Below are 25,703 nucleotides of genomic sequence, written 5' to 3'. Positions count from 1 at the left end.
GTCTGAAGCTCCTGGGATCAAGCAATCCTCCCACCTTAGCCTCTCAAAGTGCTAGGCTTATAGGCATGAGCCAACACACCCAGCCCTTTCCGCTATTATTTTATTAAAATTTCCCATACTACACAGATGTATCCTCTATTCTTTATCCACATCACTCACTTTGTACAGACCTTCAGGATTTTTGCCTATGTTATTGTAATAATCTCCCTTTTAGTTCTAGCCTCTAATCCTTCTTCCACACTGCCACCAGAATGACTTTTCTAAAACACAAAATTTGAACATACAAACCTCCCTGCTTCAGAGCCTGCCAAAGCCTGTTAAAATCCATCACTGTGATCTGGCCCTCTCTACCTCTTTTTACTGTTATCTCCTGCCATTCCCTCATAAGCTCCCTAACTTAGAGTTTAATATGTCTTATTATGTCTCCACGTATAAACACATTTGTCTGTGTTATTTCCTTTGCTTAGAATAGGTTACTCCCACCTGGCCAACTCATATTCATCCTCTTAGAGACTAGGCTAAGGGTCTTCTCTCCTGTAAAGCTTTCCCATACTCACCCAAACAGAGGTAAACACTCCACCTTGTGTTCAGCCACTCTATTTGAATATACTATATTACAGCATTTATGATGCTATATTGCAGCTACTTGTTTTCATATTACTCTCCCCTACACGTTGAGCTCTTTGAGGACTCGAAGCCTAACAGATGCAATATAAATATTGTTGACAAAAATAAAAAGCACAATATGTATATGTATATAACACAGTATGTGTGTGTGTGGGTGAGTGTATATATGTATGTATATAGTATAATATATTACTATACCATTGTAGTAGGAAATTCATGGAGCTTTGGTAAGTTACACCATGATATAAAAATTATTATTGAGAGTGTACATTAGAGTATCATTTTGGAAAATTATTGGTTATTATCTCCTAAAGTTGAACATGTGCTTACCTATGACTCAGCATTTCCACTTCTAGGTATATCTAACAGAAATGCTTGCACATGTGCATCAAGACTAATTCACAAGAATTTTCACAGTAGTGTTATTCTTATTTATTTATTTATTTTTGCCTGCTTCATTTTCCCTTCATAAGTATTCTTAATAGCCAAAACCTGGAAATAATCCAAATGTCCATCGCTAGTAGAATGATTAAATTATATATTCATGTAATAGGAAGTCATACAGCAAAGTAAGTCATAGCAATATACACCTCCCCCCCAAAAAATTCACAAGCAATGCTAAGTGAAGAAAACCAAACACAAAAGTATGTACTGTGTATCATTTATATAAAGTTTTAAAACGGTAAAACTCTATAGTATTCAAAGTCAGAGGGCTGGGTATGGTGGCTCATGCCTGTAATCCCAGCACTTTGGGAGGCTGAGGCTAGAAGATTGTTTGAGGTCAGGAGTTCCCAGACCAGCCTAGGCAACATAGCAAGACTTTGTCACTACAGAAAGTAAAAAATTAGCTGGGCATGGTGGCGTATGCCTGTAGTACTAGCTACTGGGAAGGCTGAGGCAGAAAGATCACTTGAACCCAGGAGGTTGAGGCTACAGTCAGTCATGATCACAGCATTACAGTCCAGCCTGGGTGACAAAGCAAGACCCTGTCTCAAAAAAAAAAAATAGTCAGGATAGTGGAGAGGAAGAAAGGACTAATGAGTGGGGATGGGCATAAGAGAGAATTTTGGGTACTGGCAGTGTTCTGTTTCTTGACCTGCATGGTAGTAGGTCAACACCTACAGCATGGGTGTTGGATTTGTAGAAATCTTCAGATGTGCATTTGTTGTTTTCTGCACATTACTTTTTTTTTTCCCGCTAGACGGAGTCTCGCTCTGTCGCCCAGGCTGGAGTGCAGTGGCGCAGTCTCGGCTCACTGCAACCTCTGCCTCCCGGGTTCACGCCATTCTCCTGCCTCAGCCTCCCGAGTAATTGGGACTACAGGTGCCCGCCACCACGCCCAGCTAATTTTTTGTATTTTTAGTAGAGATGGGGTTTCACTGTGTTAGCCAGGATGGTCTCGATCTCCTGACCTCGTGATCCGCCCGCCTCGGCCTCCCAAAGTGCTGGGATTACAGCCGTGAGCCACCGCACCCAGCCTTGCACATTACTTTTTGTGTGTGATACTTAATAAAAATTGTTAAAACGAGTAATTAAACTGATGCTATGTTTCACCCATCAAATTAGAAGTGACCTTAATTTTTTTTAATACAGAAGACTGGTGTGGAGTGTGCATGTGCCACAAGACTTGAATCTTCTTATATTTCCAGTGGGAGTAAAATTTAGTACAAACTTTCTGGACAGCAGTTTAGTAGTGATTTTGAAATGTTTTAAGATATTGATCCCTTTGGTTAGTTATTCCCTCTTAAGAATCTGCCATAACTTAGCTGGGCACAATGGCTCATGCCTGTAATTCCAGCATACTGGGAGGCCAAGAGGGGAAGATCACACGAGCCCAGGAGTTCATGACAAGCCTGGGCAACAAGGCGAGATCCTGTCTCTACAGAAACTTTTGTAAAAGATTAGTCAGACATGGTAGCACACACTTGTGGTCCCAGCCACTTGGGAGGATGAGGCAGGAGCATCGCCTGAGCCAGAGAGGTCAAGGCTGCAATGAGCTGAGATAGCATCACTGTACTCCAGCCTTGGCAACAGAGTGAGACCTGTCTCAAAAAACAAAAAAACCTGCCTTAAGGAAAAAAACCTGAACTGTGAATGTAGATATGTGCATAAAGATGTTAATTATAATATTTTATATAATAGAAAGTCAACACTAGAAGAATGGATAAGAAATTGTGATGCAATATTATTCAAATCACTACAAATTTTTATTCGTAGCTTTTTATGACATAGAAAAATGCTTACATTTCAAGAATACAGAATTATAGTGCAGTGAGATCGCGATTTTCCTAAAAAGCAGATATTTTGATACCCTGAAGGGGAAAGTTACAACTGAAGCTTAGCTTATTTTCTAGCCCCATATGTATTTTTTTCCTAATATAGGTCAATAGTGCCTTTTGATCAAATCTGGCTATCTTATATTTCGTAATATTATTTATCTCACTTTTGATTCTCTAAAACTTAGAAAAAAAAAACTGGGTGGGCTGGACGCAGTGGTTCACGCCTGTAATCCCAGCACTTTTGGAGGCTGAGGCAGGTGAATCACTTGAGGCCAAGAGTTCGAGACCAGCCTGGGCAACATGGTGAAACCCCATCTTTACTCAAAATACAAAAATTAGCCAGGTGTGTTGGTGCACACCTGTAATCTCAGATGCTCGGGAAGCCGAGGCAAGAGAATTGCTTGAACTTGGGGGGCGGAGTTTGGAGTGAGCCAAGATCACACCACTGCACTCTAGCCTGGGTGACAGAGTGAGATTCTGTCTCAAAAAAAAATTGGGTGAATGTCTCTAGTCTTTCAGTCTAAAGTTATTTCCAGATTAAATTTCCCACTCCTATTTCTTTGCCAGGTTCGGTGATGCTGTGAAAGGTAATTTGGTGGTAGGCACCTTATCTTGGCCATCCCCATGGGTGATTGTTATTGGCTCCTTCTTTTCAACATGTGGGGCTGGACTTCAGAGCCTCACAGGTGCACCGAGGCTGCTACAAGCTATTGCCAAGGATAACATCATACCGTTTCTGAGGGTGAGTGACCTTTTATTATGCCCTCTTCTTTTTTTCCCAGCTTTAATGAGAAACAGTGTGGTCTTCATGGGCTTAGAAATTACTGGATCATAAATGTGGAGATGTGGGTTTTTAGTACAAGACCCTCTAAATCTCAAGCATGAGTTTACCTGTGAGTGCTGTAAAGGTATTTAAAAGGTATCACAGTTGTAACACTGTTGTCTTCCAGATGTCTGAAAACTGTAGGCTAGAGAAATCAGAGAGCAATGACTCAGTACTCCTGTGCCTGATATTTCCCTTCTGTGTACAGGTTTTTGGCCACAGCAAAGCCAATGGGGAACCTACCTGGGCTTTACTTCTAACTGCTGCCATTGCAGAGCTTGGAATACTCATTGCCTCCCTGGATCTTGTGGCCCCAATTCTTTCCATGTAAGAGCCAGTGATTCTCTTCAGTTATTCTTGCTTAAATGATAAATAATACATGTTTATTTCCATCAGTCATATAACAGTAGTGATAACAGAGTGGGCTAAATACAGATGTAACTTCACTTAAATAAAAATCATTCCTGAGAACTTCCAAGTAAGGCTAACTTTTGTAAGTTATTAGGTTTTTTCCTACCTATTTAACTTCAAAAGTTCTTTGGCTTCATTTCTAATTCATTGTCAATTGGTTGTAGCTTTTACCACCACTGTTAGTTTTTATTTATTTATTCACCTATGACTTATTGATGCTTACTACTTACCTGGCACTGTGTAATGTGGTATTCTGGGAATACAAAGATGGATAAGACACAATCTTATGGAACTGATAATGGATAAGGAAACCAATGATTCCCATATAGCGTGATGAGTGCCATGGTAAAGGTGAACACTGAGTGCCCTAGGAACACCAGAGCAAGGCATCTAAACAGATGGAAACTCAAGAAAGATTTTCCGGAGGAAGTGATACTTGTATCTTGAAGAATAACTGGTTATTTGCTAAGAAAATAAGGGGTGAAGAACATTCCAGGCAGAGAATGCATATAAAGGAATTGAGGGATGGCATAAGGTAGCACATCCAGAGAACTGGAAGTAGTTTGGCTTGGCTAGAGTGGAGGGTACATGTTGAGGGAATAACAGAATAGAGAAGTAGGTAGACCCAGATCACAAAGGGCCTGGAACTTTTACCTGGAAGTAGTGGGTAATCCTTGAGCACAAAATGATAATGCTTTAGGATGATCAATCTTGTATAAAAGATGGATTAGAAGGAGGCTAGAATTGAGCTGGGAATGCTAATTGGAAAGAAGAAATGAGAGCCTGAACTAAGGTGATTAGTAGTAGAGATGAAAAGGAAGAGAAGCAGCTTAAGAGATTTTTAAATAGAATCCATAGGACTTGGTAAGTGAATTTGGAACAAGGGTAAGGAAGAGGAAACCTGGATTATCCTAAGAACAACTGGGTAAAGAGTGGTTGTGTCATTGACTGAGAGAACAGAGAAGGATGAACGGTTTTGTGGGGAGAGGTTTAAGTTTCCCTACTTCCTACTTAATCAAGGGTTAGTTGTCTAGAAACAGGCTTCAATACAGCAAAGGTATTCAGTTACTTAACCTTCAAAGAATCATCTTCCAGTAATAATCATTCCTCTTACTCTTTATTCTTCAGGTTTTTTCTCATGTGTTACCTCTTTGTAAACTTGGCATGTGCCTTGCAAACATTACTTCGAACACCCAACTGGAGACCCCGATTCCGCTACTACCATTGGTAAGTCTGCTTCTTTTATTCTTTTTACTCACGTTTGGAGAGAACCCATCTTTGAACTAGAAAACTAGGAGGGTCTGGGTTCTCGATAAAATTTTTTTCTTGGTCAGCCATTTCATACTGTTTCAACTTTCAATTCTTATCTGAATCCTCATCCTCCTATCCTATTTTCCTTTATCACTTTATAATAACTCATAACACCCAATACGAATAGAGCAAAAGCACTAAATAGAGATATCCAGCCTTCTATAATTTTCAGGTTAAAACAACCTCTCTTGCATGTTTATTTTCCTATTTGTCTCTTAGGGTTACAGAGTCAGAGGTTCTAAATTCCAATCTCAGCTCTACTATTTCCTAGCTTTGTAACCTTCAGCAAAGCACATAACCATGTAAAATTTAATTTTATTCATTTGTAAAATGGGACTAATAAATCTAAAGTGCTTATCGTAGTGCCTGATACATAGTAAAGCTCAGCTCTCAATGAACTGTTGCTGCTGCTGCTGTTGTAGTTAAGTCTCCCCAGTCCTGAAGGGGTCATCATGAAAGATTTTTGGCTACCATCCCATCTCTTTCCTCTTATAGCTCAGAGCTCATTAATTATGTCCTGTATGTACCCATTGCTACATTCTTCTTTGCTAACTTTCTCCTTGTTCCCTTTCTGTCTTCACTTACCAATGGTGGGCAGTGATGTAACGTTTACTGGGCAAAAATTAAAATCTTCAACTGATTTTTAATGCCTCAAATCCTCTTTCTAGCTTTAATGTTAGTTAGAAGTTCTTTATGAGGCCGGGCGTGGTGGCTCATGCCTGTAATCCCAGCACTTTGGGAGGCCAAGGCAGGCGGATCACCTAGGTCAGGAGTTTGAGACCAGCCTGACCAACATGGGGAAACCCCGTCTCTACTAAAAATACAAAAGTAGCCGGGCATGGTGGCACATGCCTGTAATCCCAGCTACTCAGGAGGCTGAGGTAGGAGAATCGCTTGAACCCGGGAGTCGGAGGTTGCAGTGAGCTGAGATCCCAGGTTCACACCATTCTCCTGCCTCAGCCTCCCGAGTAGCTGGGACTACAGGCGCCCGCCACCACACCCGGCTAATTTTTTGTATTTTTAGTAAAGACAAGGTTTCACCGTGTTAGCCAGGATGGTCTCAGTCTCCTGACCTTGTGATCCACCCGCCTCAGCCTCCCAAAGTGCTGGGATTACAGCTGTGAGCCACCGCGTCCGGCCCAAAAATAATTTTTCTCAGTGAGTTCTGCAGTTATGCTAATAAGTATTTATAAAATTTTTAGAAATATTTATATGAAATTTTTAAAAAAGATCCTAGAGTTATTAACATTTCTGGCTGCGTGTCCCATCCTGGCTTTGCCAAGTAAGTATTAATTGTCCTCATAACTGCAGATGACTGATAGTGTTCCGTTATTTATATGGTTTTCCAGCAGTTGGAAACATCTTCTGTTGCAAAGGACAGTTTGGGGTTTAGTGCACATCTACCGACTGTTTCATGATAAGACAACTATAGAATTGAGAATAATCATTTAGAAACTTTTGTGGCAGTTTGACATTGCTACAGCATCCAGGCATGTGATAATTTTTCAAATAATTCATTTTTATTGCATTTTACAAAAGTTCTATTTATAATAGTTTCAAAGTTTTTAAAAAATAATCCCTCACCACAGATAGTTTGAGAAGCACCTTTAACATAGGCTTCTTTTTCAGCTACTTTAAAAGATACTTTTTTGTTTTTAATTTTCTAGGGCCCTTTCTTTCATGGGAATGAGTATCTGTCTGGCTCTGATGTTCATTTCTTCCTGGTATTATGCCATTGTAGCCATGGTAATAGCTGGTATGATCTACAAGTACATTGAATACCAAGGGTGAGTGTGGATTTAATCTTGATCACTGCTAAAAGTAGCAAGACTAGCTAGTTTGGTTAGAGCCAGCTCAGTGAAAATATCTTAAGGACTCAGGTAACTTCATTTTCATAACTATATTTTGTACCCCTAATTCTTTAACCATCTTAATGATGCAAGCTTTTCATCACAAGGGAGATCCATTGAGAAAGTATGAATGGATCAATGGAAAATAACAAAGGACATTTCCAAATAATAATAATTAGTGCTAAACAAAGTACAACACAAATGTAAATATTTTTGCTTATCTCTTCAGTCAAGGGGTTGTCTCTGAAATGAAAAAGAAATTAGTTCTGAACAACTTAGTAACTACTAAGACTTACAGCTTTCAAAAATGAGGACGAAATAACATTCTTATTCAGAAGATCACATTGAACTTTACTTTCTCTGCATTATTTTCAAAGTAACTTAAACTCCAGGTCTGTTATAATTTTCTAATCTAAATTGCTCTTTTACATTATTGTTTTGAACAATTACATAGAAGGACTGAATGAGTGACCCCTTCAGGCTTTATTCTGAACTGTTTGTGCAGTGCAGTCTGTTGGTGCTGTTGATCTGCCTACATCGGGTTCATTATGTTAGTAAAGAACATTATGTAAATCATTAATCTGAGCTTTAATCTTCTACCTTGCACATGTGTGATTTTTAGATTCAGAAAAAAACTTTATTTTTTAAAATTATACTTACTATAGTTTAAATTTGTCTCTGCTCTTTTCTTTTTCTCACAGAGCTGAGAAAGAATGGGGTGATGGTATCCGTGGGCTGTCCCTCAGTGCAGCCCGGTTTGCTTTGCTTCGATTGGAGGAAGGACCTCCACACACTAAAAACTGGAGGTAAAGAAATCAACACTAGCAGTATTTGGCACATAGTTAACACACAAAAATATGTGTTTTGTTGATTTTAGGATAAGGAAACCATATGTGGCTCAAGGAATTGGTATAATGGACTTGTTTTGAACTATTCTAAATCGTTAATTTTTTTATTCCCTTTTCTTCATGTCGTTTATGATCAAGATTTCTACAATTTATTATTCTTCCTTGAAGACTGATCAACTTGAGATAGTACTGGGAGCATTCAAAATAATGCCCTTATCCTGTCATCTCCTGTGATCTCTTCCTTCTGTCAAATTACCTGTTTCATACAGATCTCCTGAATTAAAGGGTGGAGTCTGTCATTCTGTTCCCCAAACCCAAAATGTTTTCTCCTCCCCTCCAACCCCCACCAACCTCTTCACAGGCCTCAGTTGCTTGTATTACTGAAACTAGATGAAGACTTACATGTCAAGCATCCTCGCCTCCTCACCTTTGCCTCACAGCTCAAAGCAGGAAAAGGTCTCACTATTGTGGGCTCTGTCATCGTGGGGAACTTCCTAGAGAACTACGGTGAAGCTTTAGCTGCTGAGCAGGTAAGAGTCAGGCTTTTGATGTATTGGAACTCAGTTTACAGCTTTGTGATGTTAAGTAGTAAGACCTCAAACTTCTACTTGAATCTTGTTCCTGAGTGATCTAGGAGGTTTCTCACTTAGTGCTGACCTTTGAAAAGACACTTTCTCCCAAATAATAAGATGAGCCAGAAAATAGTTATTTATTATTTCTTCCTGTTTAAAGCATTACTAAATTATAAGATTATTAAGTCTAAACCTTATGTTCAAATATACTCCAAACATTAATCTAAGCACTGAGAAAAGTCATGTAAATAAATTGATCCCTTGAACTATGGAGAGGGTTCCTCTCAATCTTGTGACAACAAGGAGTAATGACCAAATTTTCTTCCTCTTTACTAATCTACGTGGTATCATGAGCAAGATTCCTTTGCCACTTCTGGTTAGCTGTATTGAACATTAAAGTTCTACTTTAACAAGGAAGTTGTTTTCACTCTAATACTTATTATATATGATAGAACTAATCCTATTGTTTTTGAAATGCCATTGTGTTCAACGGCATTTCAAAAGTTTTACTGTGGGGGGAGGGGGGAGGGATAGCATTAGGAGATATACCTAATGTAAATGACGAGTTAATGGGTGCAGCACACCAACATGGCACATGTATACATATGTAACAAACCTGCACGTTGTGCACATGTACCCTAAAACTTAAAGTATTAAAAAAAAAAAAAAGTTTTACTGGATTTCATTTTGGAATCCTTTGAAATCCAAAACACTAGAAATGCTGAAGAAACATTACTCCAGAATGATGGTAAAAATTAATAAAAGGTACACAGGATTGAAAATCAGGAGAGCCTAGTTCTTAGCCGCATCACTGATTTAATCTGTGCCTTTGCAAAAATCATTCCATTTTCCATACCATTATTCCCTTCCTTTTCCCACCAAGAGGGTGGAGTAAGAGTAAATGAGATGATATCTCCAAATTGGTTTGACTAAATAAAGGAAGAGTAATGCAAATACAAGTGTCATGAATAATCACCATTAAAATGTCAAAAAGCATATGGGAATGGGAGAAGCGAAAAAGAAAACATACCTGAGAAAATTCTAAAGTGAAACTTAATCATCCTACTGAGTTTCTGGTAAGATGAGTCAGGGCATGACTGGGGCTGAGGCAGGAAGGAGATCGTGTTCACAATAGTGAATCACCCTGGTCAACTGAGAAAGAATGTTGAATATTCACTTTGTAGAGATCCCTGTTCCCAGTGTTTTGGTATGGTGCAAAGGAACAAAAGCAGAACAGAGGAAAAAGCAGAGAAACTACATGTAGACAACCAGCTACAGAGGCAAAAATATGTAGTAAGCACTTAGAAAGTGAAAAAGACAAAAGATCATGAAATTCCTTTGGGATAATTTTAACTTTTTGGACTTTTCTGTAGACGATATAGTATTATGAAGACTTTGGAAAAAGGTGGGGGATATAATATGGAGAAGGAACAATGGGTTAAAATGTCCAGAGTGAACCAGTTCAGTGTTGCGGTCCTGTGTCTCTTTCAGACCATAAAGCACCTAATGGAGGCAGAGAAGGTAAAAGGATTCTGCCAGCTGGTGGTGGCCGCCAAGCTGAGAGAGGGCATTTCCCACCTCATCCAGTCATGTGGCCTTGGGGGCATGAAGCACAACACGGTGGTGATGGGCTGGCCTAATGGCTGGCGTCAAAGCGAAGATGCCCGCGCTTGGAAGACTTTTATTGGTACTAACCATTTCTCATACAAACCTAAAGGCCCAAGTCGAGGGTATATAGTTAAATCTCTGTCACCCCCAGCCTCCTAAAGTAGAGACTATGCCATTGCTGAAGCATAGTCTTATAAGGCAACCTGAAAAACTATTGGTAGTAATACCCAGATTCTACCTACCCCCTTCAGCTTCACATTATGTTCATGAATTATTTCTGTCAAGTCTTGTGCTAGGAATTATCTCCAAAATTGCCGTGTTTTCATTTGTGATTTTCCATATTGATGTTCTCACAGGAATTGCAAGAATTGTTCTTCAGCATCATAATCTCCCAAATTCACACATCCCCCCTTAGAAATGTAGTAATGGGAATATACCTAGTAACATAAACTGTGGTTCTCAGTCTGTTAGCTATTCAGATTTTTCACAATGATTTTTGTTACGTAATGAGAAATAACCTACTAAGTAAATAGGACCCCTTGCTCAAAGAAGTGTGAAAAGAGCATTTCCTTGCTTTCCTGACATGCTAGGAAGCAAGGCAAGCCTAAGGATTCTTCTCTGCTTATTCTTTTTTCTCCCTAGGCACAGTTCGAGTGACAACTGCTGCCCATCTTGCACTGCTGGTGGCTAAAAACATCTCCTTCTTTCCCAGCAATGTGGAGCAATTTTCTGAGGGCAACATTGATGTGTGGTGGATTGTGCATGATGGGGGGATGCTTATGCTACTACCATTCCTACTGAAACAGCACAAGGTATTTTAGACAACTTTTTTTTACAAAAGTCTTTCTCCCTTCTGTCCTGGTTCACAGGACAGACAAATTCTTCCTCTGATTATAATAGTGTTGGGGTTTAGAATCAGAAGAGTTGGAAGTTATTCTAGGCTTTCCCATGATCCCACTTTCAAACAAGAGAAATCATTGTCTTTGTATTTGATACCTACTTATCTCCAAGTGAAATTCAGCCAATTAATAAAGTTCCATATGAGCCCTAGGGGAAAACAACAAGTGAACACATCTTTTTTTAAAAAATACTGAAAACTTAAGGTATATGTATATGTGTGTATTGCACACATATATGCGCTCATTCCGTGGTAAGACTAATTAAATGAGATTTAAAATAGTAAATATATAGTCTGCATGTTGTCATTGATACACTGTCTGAATAAAGTACCCTCTTAACGTATCGTGAACCATCTTTTCTTTTGCCAGTGTTTTCTTGTTATGAAATTAAGGACTCCTTAAAACTGTATTAAATGTGCTGTTTAGTCAATCTTTTGCCCTAATACAATAACATAGCAAGTAGGAAGCTAGGAACAAATAGCCTTATGCTACATATAGCAAGGTTCTTCTAGACCACAATGTCTAATGTCTTAGGAAATAACCTTTTTTGCCTCCTTGCTCTAATTTTCCACATGTGTATGTCACTCTCTCAGGTGTGGCGAAAGTGCAGCATACGGATCTTCACAGTAGCCCAATTAGAAGACAACAGTATCCAAATGAAGAAGGACCTAGCCACCTTCCTATATCACTTACGCATTGAGGCGGAGGTAGAAGTGGTGGAGATGGTGAGAAAGCTGAGTTTGAGATACAAGAGGTTCATTCCCCCATTCCTCTCCCTGTCTTCCTTGAATCTTTTCTGGTTTGGGAAATTTTTCAGATATAAATGTGGATTAATCCCCTAGTGCCAAAAAAAACCCTAATTTGTTGCCCTAAGTAGAATGTATATGTGATGCATGTTTGATGTTATTTTTTGGTTTTGCTTTCTTGTTTATTACACAGCCCTTATATTTCTGCCAGATTCTCATCTGCTTAATATAGTTTTATGAAATTTTTATTCATATATTCAGCTTAAAATCACACATGGCTTTTAAAAAAAACCTAACTATAAAAAAGAGAGACTGGAGTTTGTATTTTGTGTTTCAAGGCAACACTTGTCTTGGTTAGATTATGGAAAAGACTCTCAGGGCCTCTGAATTTTATCTACAGTCACAAAAACATTTATGTAGCTCAATGACTAAACAAAGTAGGGGTGAAGCTTAGGTTAATATAGTGATGCTGTCCCTGGTTTAATTTAGTGACTGGAAATAAAAATGTATGGTTCATCCTTCTTTCTCCTTTGTGCTTTTTGCCCCTTTTATGTGATGTCTATGGCAGCATGACAGTGATATATCAGCATATACTTACGAGCGCACTTTGATGATGGAACAAAGGTCCCAGATGCTCCGGCACATGCGGCTATCCAAAACAGAGCGAGACAGAGAGGTGAGACATTACTGCATCAATCCAATCCGTGCTCTCTAAAGTCTGTCACTGAAAGGGATGATACTGGGCTGGGCATGGTGGCTCACGCCTGTAATCCCAGCACTTTTGGAGGCCGAGGCGGGTGGATCAAGAGGTCAGGAGTTCAAGACCAGCCTGGCCAAGATGGTGAAACCCCATCTCTACTAAAGTACGAAGATTAGCCGGGCGTGGTGGCACATGCCTGTAATCCCAGCTACTCAGGAGGCTGAGGCAGAGAATTGCTTAAACCCAGGAGGCGGAGGTTGCAGTGAGCCAAGATCACGCCACTGCACTCCAGCCTGCATGACAGAGGAAGACTCTGTCTCAAACCAAAAAAAAAAGGGATGATACTATATTGTTTTCAAGGATGACAAATTCCTTCTCACTCTGTCAGTTATTCCACTATAACCCATTATTGCTTCAAAATAACCAAAGATGAAGCATAAGAGAAAATTTGGTAGAATAACTTGTGTTGGACCTTCTTCCTCAGGCACAATTGGTGAAAGACCGAAACTCAATGCTACGATTGACCAGCATTGGCTCTGATGAGGACGAAGAGACAGAAACCTATCAGGAGAAGGTGCACATGACTTGGACAAAAGACAAGTACATGGCATCCCGGGGACAAAAAGCGAAGTCAATGGAAGGATTCCAGGACCTGCTTAACATGCGTCCGTAAGTTTTCCCACTCCCAAGTTTATCATAAAATTACCTAATCAGTGGCACAAATGTGACTTTGCCTGGACACACAGGATGGAGTCTGTTCATTTCACCCTGAATCTAGCCACCTCATTATTGTTTGCCTGTTCATACTGGCTCCCAATGAACACTGTACACAAGCTAACCATCCCCTCTATCCACATAGTTCACCTCCATACTGTGTTCTTACTATAAAATAAGCCAACAGAGAATGAGAAAACCCAGATATTAATATCATAAAGAAACCATTTTAGCCTGGGCACAGTGGCTCACGCCTGTAATCCCAGCACTTTGGGAGGCAGAGGCGGGTGGATCACCTGAGGTCAGGAGTTCGAGACCAGCCTGCCCAACATGGTGAAACCCTGTTTTTACTAAAAATACAAAAAAAATTAGCCAGGTATGGTGGTGGGGGCCTGTAATCCCAGCTACTCGGGAGGCTGAGGCAGGAGAATCACTTGAACCTGGGAGGCGGAGGTTGCTGTGAGCTGAGATTGTACCATTGCACTCCAGCCTGGGTGACATGAGCGAAACTCCCTCTCAAAAAAAAAAAAAAAAAATCATTTTATCAGATTATCCATAGTCAAGTGAAAAAGCTCAGGATCTCAAGTTTTTAACGTTGACTATATGGCTAGTTGTCTTTTTACCTTAACAACCTTTATTTCTTCCCCACTCAGGGACCAGTCCAATGTGAGGCGGATGCATACAGCAGTGAAACTCAACGAGGTTATAGTTAACAAGTCCCATGAAGCAAAGCTGGTTTTATTGAATATGCCAGGGCCACCCCGAAACCCTGAGGGTGATGAAAACTGTATCCTTTCCAAGAGTGGGGCTTCCAGTAGGGAAAATCTCCTTAACCTCTTTCTGAGATAACTAGGTAACAATAAAAGTCATTGTCTATGCCCCACTTTCCCTCTTTAAGGAAGGGAGACTTAAAAGTCCTAGGCAAGGATTTTTACAAAGTTATAAGATTAAACTCTTTTAGGGGAGTTGGGGCAAATATAATTCAGTTCTAAAAGACGTTTTAGGTGGTGTATTTGCAACATGACATCTAATATTCAGTGTATAAAACCCTTCCTGACAATCCTACAGACAGCATACCCACATCCTTTCTCCTTTTTAGGTTCTACCCGCTTTGCAAAGCCTTTCTTTTGGATAGAGTTAGGGGAGAAGCTGAGATAGAACCTCCTTTAACTGAGGGGAAAAAAGAGATAGGGATTCTTCCTCATACCTTCATCCCAGGACTCCTGGGATACGGGAAACCCTTCAGCATTGACACATAAATTAGCTTATTCCCACCAGTACCATTAAGAAAGAAGAGGTTTAGGCCAGGTGTGGTGGCTCATGCCTGTAATCCCAGCACTTTGGGAGGCTGAGGCAGGTGGATCACCTGAGGTCAGGAGTTCGAGACCAGCCTGGCCACCATGGTGAAACCCCGTCTCCACTAAAAATACAAAAGTTAGCTGGGTGTGGTAGCAGATGCCTGTAATCCCAGCTACTCGGGAGGCTGAGGCAGGAGAATCACTTGAACCAGGAGGTGGAGGTTGCAGTGAGCCAAGATCGCACCATTGCACTCCAGCCTGGGCAACAAGAGGAAATTCTGTCTCAAAAAAAAAAAAAAAGAAAAGAAAAGAAAAAGGTTTAAAAAGAAAAAGACAAATCGAACTGGCAGAAAAATCTGACTTGAGCAGCTTCACTTAGAAATTACTTGGGTTCTCTCTAGGAATCTTGTTAGCTGCCCTATTGTGGCTTTTCTTCTTCTTTCATCATTTTTATCTTATTTAGAGTAATACTTGTAGGTTTTCCCATTTTTTAAATACACAAATGGGAGTCTGGTATTATGTATGCAAAAGGAGTGGATCTCTGGTTACTTCACAGGGTTAAATTCAATCCAAAGTTCAGACTTTTCTGAATATATAATAATTAAGCAGCTAATTTTGTAGCTCTATGATCAGACAACCTCAGATTATGATGATGCCAGGTTTTAAGTTTGTGCTGTTCTTTTGCCTGTCTCCTTGACAAGTTTTGAAGACATGGAGTTCCTAGAGGTGCTTACCGAGGGACTAGAGCGAGTCCTACTTGTCCGGGGTGGTGGCAGTGAAGTGATCACCATTTATTCATAACCTACTCTGAATGACCGTGCTTGGCCTGTTTTCTTAAAAGGCCTACGTCCTCCATGGAAGTGCCAGCTCATTACTACCACTCCCACTCAACTAGAAGCCTGTGTTCTGTACACATCATACTGAACTCTTGATGAGCTGAGCCTCAAGTACCTGTGTAAAAGAGCTCCCATCTGATCTGCAGTCATTACAGAAAAAGCAAATATTCCCTCAACGTCAGAACAATGCTCAAGTCTTTCAAGCCACGTCTGAGCAGTCAAAGGCAAATTAGAATTAACAAGCTGAGCCAATAAATGAATTGGTAAAAGGGATGCTAGAAGTTCAACTGAAGAAAAAAAGCAAGTCAAGTACATATTCAGCATTAAAGATGAATCTCAGAAGTCATGGTTCAATGTTGACACTGTGGGGATAACAACTAGAGACAGCTTCATCTTACTAAAGAATTTATGGTCAAGTATATTTGGACCTATTATCCTCGGCAAGCCAAGATGCAAACATTTTTTAGCTGTATTTCTTTAGTATACCCACTGCTCTAATTTTATATTAGGATACTAACTTGAAACATGGCTGCAGCCTCTACTTCTTCAAAAACATCCCCCCAAAATACCAGATTTAAATATCCAAATACTGTGTCAGTGTATACTTCAACTGTTTTGTTTCTCTTAACTCAAAACCCATTCTGTCATTGTAACACAGGCAGTGTTACCATGGAAATTGTTTTTGGTAAGGTAAAAATTATTTCTTTCAGGTTCCTTTCAAATGGCCGAACTAAGAGAACTTCAAAAGGAAGCTATTAACATTTACTGAAATAGTCTGTGGTTCTCTATGCAACATGGACAAAACATACAAGCTGTTGTCTAAGAAATGCAGGTCATGGTGCACATTAATCAACAGGTTCTTCTCCCCCCGCCCCCACCCCCGCGCCTTTTTTTATGCCCTCTTATTAAGCACAGGTCAAAACATCTTAAGGAACAAATACTAGGAAAACTGGCTAAACATCCTTCCCTGAAAGCACTGGACCATCTTTTAAAGGGCACATCTAGCAATGGAATTGGAAGCTCTAGAGCCACACTCTTTCTTTAGTGCCAAAGTTACTGAGCGGCTACTCTCCTTACCTACTTTACTAAAATGGCATACAGACTGGCATTGACCTGTTGAAGAAATTTTACCACTAAGAAATCTTTTGCCTCATCTACAAAGCCATAGTTAAGACTTGAGGCATTCAACTTAATGCCAAGTATAAGCATTTCCCCCTTTTTCTTTCAGTTTTATTCTTCATTCTGACTACAGAAACTTGGCCCTGAACTACGAGATTAGCCAAGCCAACAGTCTTCTAATTTGTTTTCAGAAACTTCAGGCCGGGTGCCGTGGCTCACACCTGTAATCCCAGCACTTTGGGAGGCCAAGGCAGGTGAATCACTTGAGGTCAGGAGTTCGAGACCATCCTGGCCAACATGGTGAAAACCTGTCTCTACTAAAAATACAAAAATTAGCCGGGCATGGTGGTGCATGCCTGTGATCCCAGCAACACGGAAGGCTAAGGCAGGAGAATCGTTTGAACCCAGGAGGCGGAGGTTGCAGTGAGCCAGGATTGTACCTCTGCACTCCAGCCTGGGTAACAGAGTGATATGTTTCAAAAGGAAAGTTCAGTGTGCCAAGGAAATACTTGTGTAAGCTCAGCTTTTTATTTACTAATATACTGATCAAACATCTGGCTTACAAGCATAGGGAAACTACTTATGTGGCTGGCTGAGCAGTAATTTCAAGTATGTGAAATCTTCATTTCTTTTACAGAATAGTTATTTACAGAAACTTTTCTTGCCTGTATTCATGGCTGTTTTTGAATTTCAATTTATTAGTCATAAATAGTGCCACTCTTCTTTGATTACTAAATAGGACATGGAGCAAGCTGACCTAGGTGTCACAAATTATTCATTTGACCTGTAAGGACAGAGAAAACCCTTCAATATAGCTTAAGAAATTGAGTAATTTTGGGCCGGGTGCAGTGACTCACGCCTGTAATCCCAGCACTTTGGGAGGCCGAGGCAGGCGGATCAGGAGGTCAGGAGATTTGAGACCATCCTGACTACCATGGTGAAACCCTGTCTCTACAAAAATACAAAAAAATTAGTCGGGCATGGTGGCGGGCGCCTGTAGTCCCAGCTACTTGGGAGGCTGAGGCGGGAGAATGGCGTGAACCCGGGAGGTGGAACTTGCAGTGAACCGAGATTGCACCACTGCACTCCAGCCTGGGCGACAGAGGGAGACTCCATCTCAAAAAAAAAAAAAAAAAAGAAAGAAAGAAAGAAAGAAATTGAGTAATTTTGATTTGTTCCCTTTGCTTGCTTCAACCTCCAGGCCCACTGAGGATGGCAAAGCGGATAGGATCTTAAGTCTTTTTTTCTGTTACTTCCTACAGATGGTAGAAGCATTATTTACAACTCCCACTGCAACACTCCATTGCTTAGTTGAGTTTAACAGTAGTGAGTCATGTCCTGCAGGATCCAGTATCTTTTTTTTTTTTTTTTCCGAGACGTAGTTTCGCTCTTGTTGCCCAGGCTGGAGTGAAATGGCACGATCTTGGCTCACCGCAACCTCTGCCTCCTGGGTTCAAGCGATTCTCCTGCCTCAGCCTCCCGAGTGGCTGGGATTACAAGCATGTGCCACCACGCCCGGCTAATTTTGTATTTTCAGTAGAGACGGGGTTTCTCTACTGAAACTGATGTTGGTCAGGCTGGTCTCAAACTCCCAACCTCAGGTGATCCGCCCGCCTTGGCCTCCCAAAGTGCTGGGATTACAGGCGTGAGCCACTGTGCCCAACCAGGATCCAGTATCTTAAAGGCCCATACTGTAAAGGTCAGCCTGCCTAGGAATTCTGCCACATTTACACACACCCCTGGCCAAAGTAATATTTTTTTTTTCCATGTAGAACAAATTATGGGCAGAAAGTAAAGTTAGTTTTAGAAGTGCTGTTTGTGGTTGGAGAATTGTAAAAATCTTTTAAAGGGATAAGGGAATTAGTGGCTTTTAATATAACCACTGCTTCAGCCCCTGAAACACAAAATCACTGTTACATGGAAAACTGGTTATTAGGCCAGATTTATATTCATCTCTGTCTAGAGTATTTCATGTGTGTATGTGTTGCTTACGTTGTCTCCAAAGTCTCTCATCTCTTTTAATCACTGCAAATAAAGCAATACTGAAAACTTGAGAGAATGCACCTTAGGGGAAGGGGCTGTTTCAAGACAGAAAACAAAGGAAATACCTGCCTTTTGAATAAGATCCCGCTTTTGAGTCTTACCTATGACTTTACCAGGGTAGATTAGAAATACACATCCTCCTGCTGACCCTCTGCCTTCAATAGCTATCTATCTTAAAAGCTGAAGTTTGAACTGCAGCATCTGCTTGACAGGTGCCAGGTTCCTTCGGCAGGGGGATGATCACTCTATATATCTTCCGTTGCCTCAGATTCCTGTGGCCCAAGGATCCCACCAATCCTCGTTCCCCCTAAACATGCTAACAAAAATCCCTTATTGTGGGTATTAAAATAACAGTTACACTGTATGCATATTTATGTGCTCGCCTCAGATTCCTGTGGCCCAAGGATCCCACCAATCCTCGTTCCCCCTAAACATGCTAACAAAAATCCCTTATTGTGGGTATTAAAATAACAGTTACACTGTATGCATATTTATGTGCTCCTTTTGTCTGGTTTATTTTTCTTTTCATCATGTATAAGCTGAATCCAGCATTAGTTTCTCACATCTTCCCCCAGGTATCCCCAACAGAATTTTTATGTCCCAGCTTGTATTAAATAGAAGTGAAATATTAAGGAAAATAAATATAAGGGAACTTGTGCAACTTTTTTAATGCATTGTTCTCAACCATTTAATTTATTGAAAGGACATGCTGCAACAGTTCTTGATTTAGCAGCAGTTATTCTCTTGTTTACATAGTTATGTTTTTTTGTTGTTGTTTTGCTCTGTACTGGAAACATAAATAAAGTTTTCTACATTATTTTCAGCCTTGGGTTATGGTATAGTTTCTTTGTGTTTGTCGTAATATGCACATCGTCCTTCTAGGACCTGTCACCCCACCATGGAGAAAAGAGTCTTTTGGTTCTTTTTAACATAAGTGATTAAGAGTATGCTGAGGAGCCACTGGGCTTAAAGAAGGATGTAAATAAGACCCAAATACATAGGGACCAGGCGCTGCTTTCTCATGTTCACAAAAGCAGTCCTCCACCACTGAACTCCATTCTCTGAAAGAAGAAAGAATAAATAGGTGAGTGGCAAATGAGTGTTAAAATAACTTCCTGAATCAATTACTTAATACTTTAACCACAAGCTCTATTTTGCCTATCCTTAAAAAAGAACTTCCAGGCCAGGTGCAGTAGCTAATCTTAGCTAAACACTTTGGGAGGCCAAGGCAGGCAGATCGCTTGAGCCCAGGAGTTCAAGACCAGCCTGGGCAACGTGGCAAAACCCTGTCTCTACAAAAAATACAAAAATTAGCGAGCCATTGGGGTGCACACCTGTAGTCCCAGCTACTTGAGAGGCTGAGTGCCTGAGCCCGGAGGTCGAGGCTGCAGTGAGCCATGATCACATGACTGCACTCCCAGCCTGGGTGACAGAGCAAGACCCTGTTTCAAAAATAGTAACTTGGCCAGGCATGGTGGCTCACACCTGTAATCCCAGCACTTTGGGAGGCCGAGGCGGGTGGATCACCTGAGGTCAGGAGCTGAAGACCAGCCTGGCCAACATGGTGAAACCCTGTCTCTACTAAAAATACAAAAATTAGCCAGGTGCAGTGGCAGGTGCCTGTAATTCCAGCTACTAGGGAGGCTCAGGCACGAGAATCGCTTGAACCTGGGGGGCGGAGGTTGCAGTGAGCCAAGATCACACCACTGTACTCCAGCCTGGGCGACAGAGTGAGACTCTGTCTCAAAATAAATAAATAAATTAATTAATTAAAAATAATAACTTAAAAACTCCTAATGGCTCTTATTTTTTAAGAAACCCTAGGCCAGGCGCAGTGGCTCACGCCTGTAATCCTAGCACTTTGGGAGGCAGAGGTGGGCAGGTCACTTGAGGTCAGGAGTTCAAAACCAGCCTGGCCAACATGGTGAAACCCCATCTCTACTAAAAGATACAAAAAAATTAGCTGGGCATGGTGGCAGGTGCCTGTAATCCCAGCTACTTGGAAGGCTGAGGCAGAATAATTGCTTGAACCCAGGAGGCGGAGGTTGCCGAGATCATGCCACTGCACTCCAGCCTGGGCGACAGAGCAATACTCCGTCTCAAAAAAAAAAAAAAAAGAAAGAAACTCAAATACCAACTCCAATTCCCTACCATCAAGTAGGTCAGCTATTCACTGTATACTACAACTACCCAAAATTCAGCTTTTCTTTTGCCTTACCTCAGGGGGCTCAATGAAGGCTAACCAATCCGATGCATGTGTAGGTAACAGTCCCATGGACTGGCACTTGTAAACAGCCAATGCCAAACCCATCAGGTTCCCAATGAGATAGACCAAACCCTGAAGAAACTTCTGGCTTGAACTTTCTAACATCTTGAAAGCTGTTGCGGTAACAGAAGTTGTCAAACCAAAAGAACTCTTTCCCCCAATATGAATCAAGCCAACTGTATATTAAATTCATATAGACAGACCCATAGTAAGACAGCAAATAGGACCATTAAAGGCAAACAGAAAACCATGGTAAGCACTACATTCCCCTCCATGCCACCACCATTACCCCACTCCCCTATATACCTGTTAGCCAAAAACTGTCCCTAAGAATTTACCTTTAATTCTTTCTTTTTTTTGAGATGGAGTCTCGTTCTGTCACCCAGGCTGGAGTGCAGTGGCACGATCTCGGCTCACTGCAACCTCTGCCTCCCAGGTTCAAGTGATTCTCCTGTCTCAGCCTCCCAAGCAGCTGGGATTACAGGCGTGTGCCACCACGCCCAGCTAATTTTTGCATTTTTAGTAGAGACAAGGTTTCACCATGTTGGCCAGGCTGGTCTCGAACTCCTGCCCTCAGATGATCCACCCGCCTTGGCGCCTCCCAAAGTGCTGGGATTACAGGCGTGAGCCACCATGCCCGGCCTGCCTTTAATTCTTCAAACTTATGGAAGGGTTATTGTTTCAAGAATACTTACTGGCTGAAATGGCCATAAGTGCCTGAATGGGTCGCCAGGCCATCATACACACCATCATAGTAGGGAAGATGGAGATAGTATTGCCTGCCATGTACATGATGAAGAGATTCATGGGAATCTGTTTGAGGGGACCCAAGGCGATGTCCCAGCAGCGCTAAAACAAACACACAATTTTAACCCTCTGATCACCACCCTTAGTCCCACATTTGCCATATCACTGATGCTAAATCACATGAACGGAATTCCCAACTCCCTGCTTCTAACTGAGCTGACTCCTCAATTCTACGACCTCTTCCCTTCTCCACGTTGCCACAGGAAGGCCCTCCTACTAAAGATAAAGTATCCTTACCATCTGTTATGCCTTTCCCTATAGGTTTTCCAGATGTCATTTTTTTCTCCTGATTTTGGAAAAAAGATCTCCCTGCTTTTGTCCTGGTACTTATGTATCTATCAATGTCCTATCTACAACTGAAGAAATAGATAAATCCACATAATGGGAGATTAGCACACCTCAGTCAATAACTAACAGAACCATCGAACTAATTTAGTTCCAGAAATAATAGAATTAGCAGGCAAATCAAGACATAGAAGATTTGAATGACATTAACAAACTTAACCCAACTGACATGTAACACTGCACTCAACAATTGCAGAATTCACATTCTTTTCAAACAAGATATTCACAAAAACTGACCACTCGCTGAGCCATGAAGAAAATGTCAATCTCAAAGAATGCAAATTGTACAAAACTATTCTTTGACTATAATGATATTAAACTAGAAATAATTTTATAGTAACTAGAAAATCTCTTATGTTTGGGAATTAACAATGATACATGAAGAAATTATAATGGAAAATTGATTTATATGATAGCAAAAGTATCACATTTTAAAACTCGTGGGACACAGCTAGAGTTCTGAGAAATTTATAACCTTAAATACATACTACCAGGTTGCTGCAAAAGTAACTGCGGTTGTTGCCATTAAAAGTAATGGCAATCTGGGCGGGCGCGGTGCCTCACACCTGTAATCCCAGCACTTTGGGAGGCCGAGCTTGGTGGATCACCTGAGGTCAGGAGTTTCAGACCAGCCTGGCCAACGTGGTGAAACCCCGTCTCTACTAAAAATACAAAAAAATTAGCTGGACGTGGTGGCGGGTGCCTATAATCCCAGCTACTCGGGAGGCTGAGGCAGGAGAATTGCTTGACCCTGGGAGGCAGAGGTTGCAGTGAGCCAGCCTGGGCGACAACAGCAAGACTGTCTCAAAAGAAAAGAAAAAAAGTAATGGCAGTCTAAAAATAAACTAAGCATCCATTTCAAGAAACTAGAAAAAAACCCAAGTATTTTTGAAAAGATTAATAAAATCAATACTGGTGATGGGTACAGTGACCTGTAAAAATAAATGAAAATAATTTTTAAAAAATCAATACTGGTGAGCCTGATGAAGAAAGGAGAGGAGACAAATATTCAATATCAGGAATGAAAAAATGAACATCACAGATCTTGCATATATGGAAGTGATCATATTATGAACAACTTTATATCAATACATTTGAAATTTTAGGAAATGGATAAGTTTCTAGAAAAAATGTAACAAAATGACAGGAGAAATTAGAAATATAAATAGCCCCGGGCCGAGCGCGGTGGCTCATGCCTGTAATCCCAGCACTTTGGAAGGCCAAGGCGGATGGATCACCTGAGGTCAGGAGTTCAAGACCAGCCTGGCAAACATGGTGATACCCTGTCTGTACTAAAAATACAAAAATTAGCCGGGCTACTGCAGAAATCTAGATGAAGGATGGTGGCTTGGATTGGGATGAGAGGTGAACACAGGAAAAAGTAGCAGGTAAAGCCAACAGAGTATCCTGACAGTTGGATATGTGGTGTAAGGGAACCAGAGTAGAAAAAGGATCACTTCAACTGGAAGATGTTGCCACCAAAAGATAGTTTTCAACCTACTTTCTTATACCTTATGTTCCAAATATCTTCTATTTTTCAAACTATTAAGCACTTTTGTAGCTGATATATAAAATACCGAAATACCAGCCTCAAGCAGTTTAGTTTCCAAATCTTCAGGATAAGAGCTATCTACGTTAACTCCACCTAGGAGAAGAGGATGAGTGTGTAACTCAGGACTGGCCCATGGGCTACGGTAACATCTATACCTCTGTACCTTCTCCACCAGGATCCGGTCTGTCTCTTGCACGCTGGTATCAGGCACTTGCTTGTCCAAGTAACCGACTGGGTAGAGCGAGTCTCCCTGGCCACTGCCCCGGTCACTTCGACCCCTAAAAAAACCAAACCAAGAAACTAAAGCTGCAACCTCCGATACTTCTTATCCCACATTTCCTGATCTACCAATCATAGGAATAAAGATCTTCAGATGCACCTACTCAGATTAGACCAAGCCCCCTCGTATGTTCCTCAGTCCTTTGATTTACCAGGAGGACTGATGTAAGCATTGTTTGAGCAGAGAAACTTCCACGGCAGAAAAGCCGCTACCTCCCCAGGTGATGTCTGTGTGCCACCCATCTTTTTCAGAGTTATGCCTGAGGGCTCAGGTCTCATTACTCTGGTGCAGTTCTGGGATGAACAGTGATGTACAGCTTGCCCAGGTGCCTCACCTGCTGCCTCCTCCAGGCCCGCTTAGCTCAATGGCCCACTTGAAGCGCCGGCCTCGGTTAGCTACCAGGCCCCCCTGGGCCGTCATGGCAACAGCTGCGTCCTATAGCCTCGATGCTTCTCTGTCCAAAGCGTACTCCGCAGCAGGCCCACCAGCGATCTCCGCTTTGTCTCACTCTGCAAATGCACTTCCGGCGCGTGAATACGACGTCATTTCCGCCCTGGAAATTGGTGGTGCTGTGGGTTGAGGAGTCCGGGTTTGGATTTAGAAAAGCAGGGAGGAAAAAAAACCAGGCAAGACTTAGTGCTTCCTAAAGCCACTTCCGCGCGCTCCCCTTTTGAATGTCCTTGTTATGTGTTCCCTGACCTCTGAGGTGCACTTTATGGGGCTGAAGGAAAGCCCATACTGACTCAGCGTTAAGAATTGGTGGGCGGATCACCTGAAGTCAAGAGTTCGAGACCAGCCTGGCTAACATGGTGAAACCCCGTCTCTACTAAAAATACAAAATATTAGCCGGGCTTAGTGGCGGGCGCCTGTAATCCCAGCTACTTAGGAGGCTGAGGCAGGAGAATCGCTTGGATCCGGGAGCCGGAGGTTGCAGTGAACTGAGACCGTGCGATTGCACGCCAGCCTGGGCAGCAAGAGCGAAACTCTGTCTCAAAAAAAAAAAAAGAAAAGAAAAAAAAGGAAGCCAAGAAAAGCTTCTTAACCTCCTACGCGCTCCCTGGAACAAAAGATTCAAATCCTGGGTTTAAATCCTAGCTTGACCTTGAGCGAGTTACTTAGTAGTTTCTGAGTATTGAATGTCCACTGTGTCATGTGTTTATTTCATTTCACTTGCACAGTAACCTTGCGAGGTAAACAGTTCTAACCACATTCTGCACAAAGGCAAGGCAACATTGTGGGCATGGAAGGGGACATGGGCTCGGTATTCAGTTAGCCTGCGTTTGTTGTTGTTGTTTGTTTTGGGTTTGTTTTTTGAGACAGGGTTTCACTCCGTTGCCGAGGCTGTAGTGCAGTGGCGCTATCACGGCTCACTGCAGCCTCGACTTCCCCGGCTCAAGCGATCTTCCCACCTGAGCGTTCCTTCCAACCTTAGCGTTCCGAGGAGCTAGGACCACAGGGCGCGCCACCACGCCCAGTCTTGTTTTGTTTTGACAGGGTTTCGCTATGTTGCCCAGGCTGCTCTCAAACTCCTGGGTTCAAGTGATTCTCCTGCCTTGGCCTCCCAAAATGTTGAGATTACAAAGGCATGGGCCACTGCACCCAGCAGATGGCCTCCTTTTGAATCCTGGTTTCACCACTTAATAATTGTATGACCTTGGGCAAGTTGAATTTGTTTCAGCCTCTTCATGTAAAAGTTGGATAATCTACCTACTTTCAAGGCTTGTGAGATTAGTGCCTACCACATATCTGGTGTTTGGTTTGTTTGTTTT

The 25,703-nt window shown here is 41.5% G+C and overlaps 2 protein-coding genes across 13 annotated transcripts in view; one reads left to right on the top strand and one right to left on the bottom strand.

Annotated features, from left to right (window-relative positions):
* SLC12A6 (solute carrier family 12 member 6) overlaps positions 1-19,507 on the top strand; it is a 108,097-nt gene extending 88,590 nt beyond the window's left edge. For 7 of the 10 annotated variants that reach the window (XM_009428737.3, XM_063794682.1, XM_009428738.4 and 4 more), the window contains 13 exons: positions 3,474-3,648; positions 3,938-4,056; positions 5,269-5,367; positions 7,119-7,238; positions 8,003-8,107; positions 8,511-8,679; positions 10,213-10,408; positions 10,972-11,141; positions 11,822-11,953; positions 12,543-12,650; positions 13,159-13,343; positions 14,042-14,175; positions 15,396-19,507. In XM_009428737.3, coding sequence (XP_009427012.1) covers positions 3,474-3,648; positions 3,938-4,056; positions 5,269-5,367; positions 7,119-7,238; positions 8,003-8,107; positions 8,511-8,679; positions 10,213-10,408; positions 10,972-11,141; positions 11,822-11,953; positions 12,543-12,650; positions 13,159-13,343; positions 14,042-14,175; positions 15,396-15,487 — 1,804 coding nt within the window. In that variant the 3' untranslated portion in view covers positions 15,488-19,507. The remainder of the gene's footprint in view (positions 1-3,473; positions 3,649-3,937; positions 4,057-5,268; positions 5,368-7,118; positions 7,239-8,002; positions 8,108-8,510; positions 8,680-10,212; positions 10,409-10,971; positions 11,142-11,821; positions 11,954-12,542; positions 12,651-13,158; positions 13,344-14,041; positions 14,176-15,395) is intronic. The other 3 variants (XR_010151588.1, XR_010151590.1, XR_010151589.1) reach the window with 2 other exon arrangements.
* EMC4 (ER membrane protein complex subunit 4) lies at positions 10,971-24,468 on the bottom strand. 3 transcript variants are annotated; one of them, XM_024349109.3, is made up of 5 exons: positions 24,269-24,467; positions 23,810-23,932; positions 21,646-21,799; positions 20,903-21,063; positions 10,971-19,745 (listed from the first exon to the last, which is right to left on the bottom strand). In XM_024349109.3, exons 3-5 carry the CDS (start codon positions 21,755-21,757, stop codon positions 19,710-19,712), a joined length of 309 nt encoding a protein of 102 aa, XP_024204877.1. In that variant the 5' UTR covers positions 21,758-21,799; positions 23,810-23,932; positions 24,269-24,467; the 3' UTR covers positions 10,971-19,709. The 3 variants fall into 3 exon arrangements, with proteins under 3 accessions (XP_024204877.1, XP_009427010.2, XP_009427011.2); XM_009428735.5 differs by having other exon boundaries at positions 23,818-23,932; XM_009428736.5 differs by lacking the exon at positions 20,903-21,063 and having other exon boundaries at positions 23,818-23,932; positions 24,269-24,468.
* Between the last annotated feature and the right edge of the window lie 1,235 nt (positions 24,469-25,703).

This window comes from Pan troglodytes, chromosome 16, assembly GCF_028858775.2.
Source record: "Pan troglodytes isolate AG18354 chromosome 16, NHGRI_mPanTro3-v2.0_pri, whole genome shotgun sequence".
NCBI lineage: Eukaryota > Metazoa > Chordata > Mammalia > Primates > Hominidae > Pan > Pan troglodytes.
This window is presented reverse-complemented; position numbering and strand designations above follow the sequence as displayed.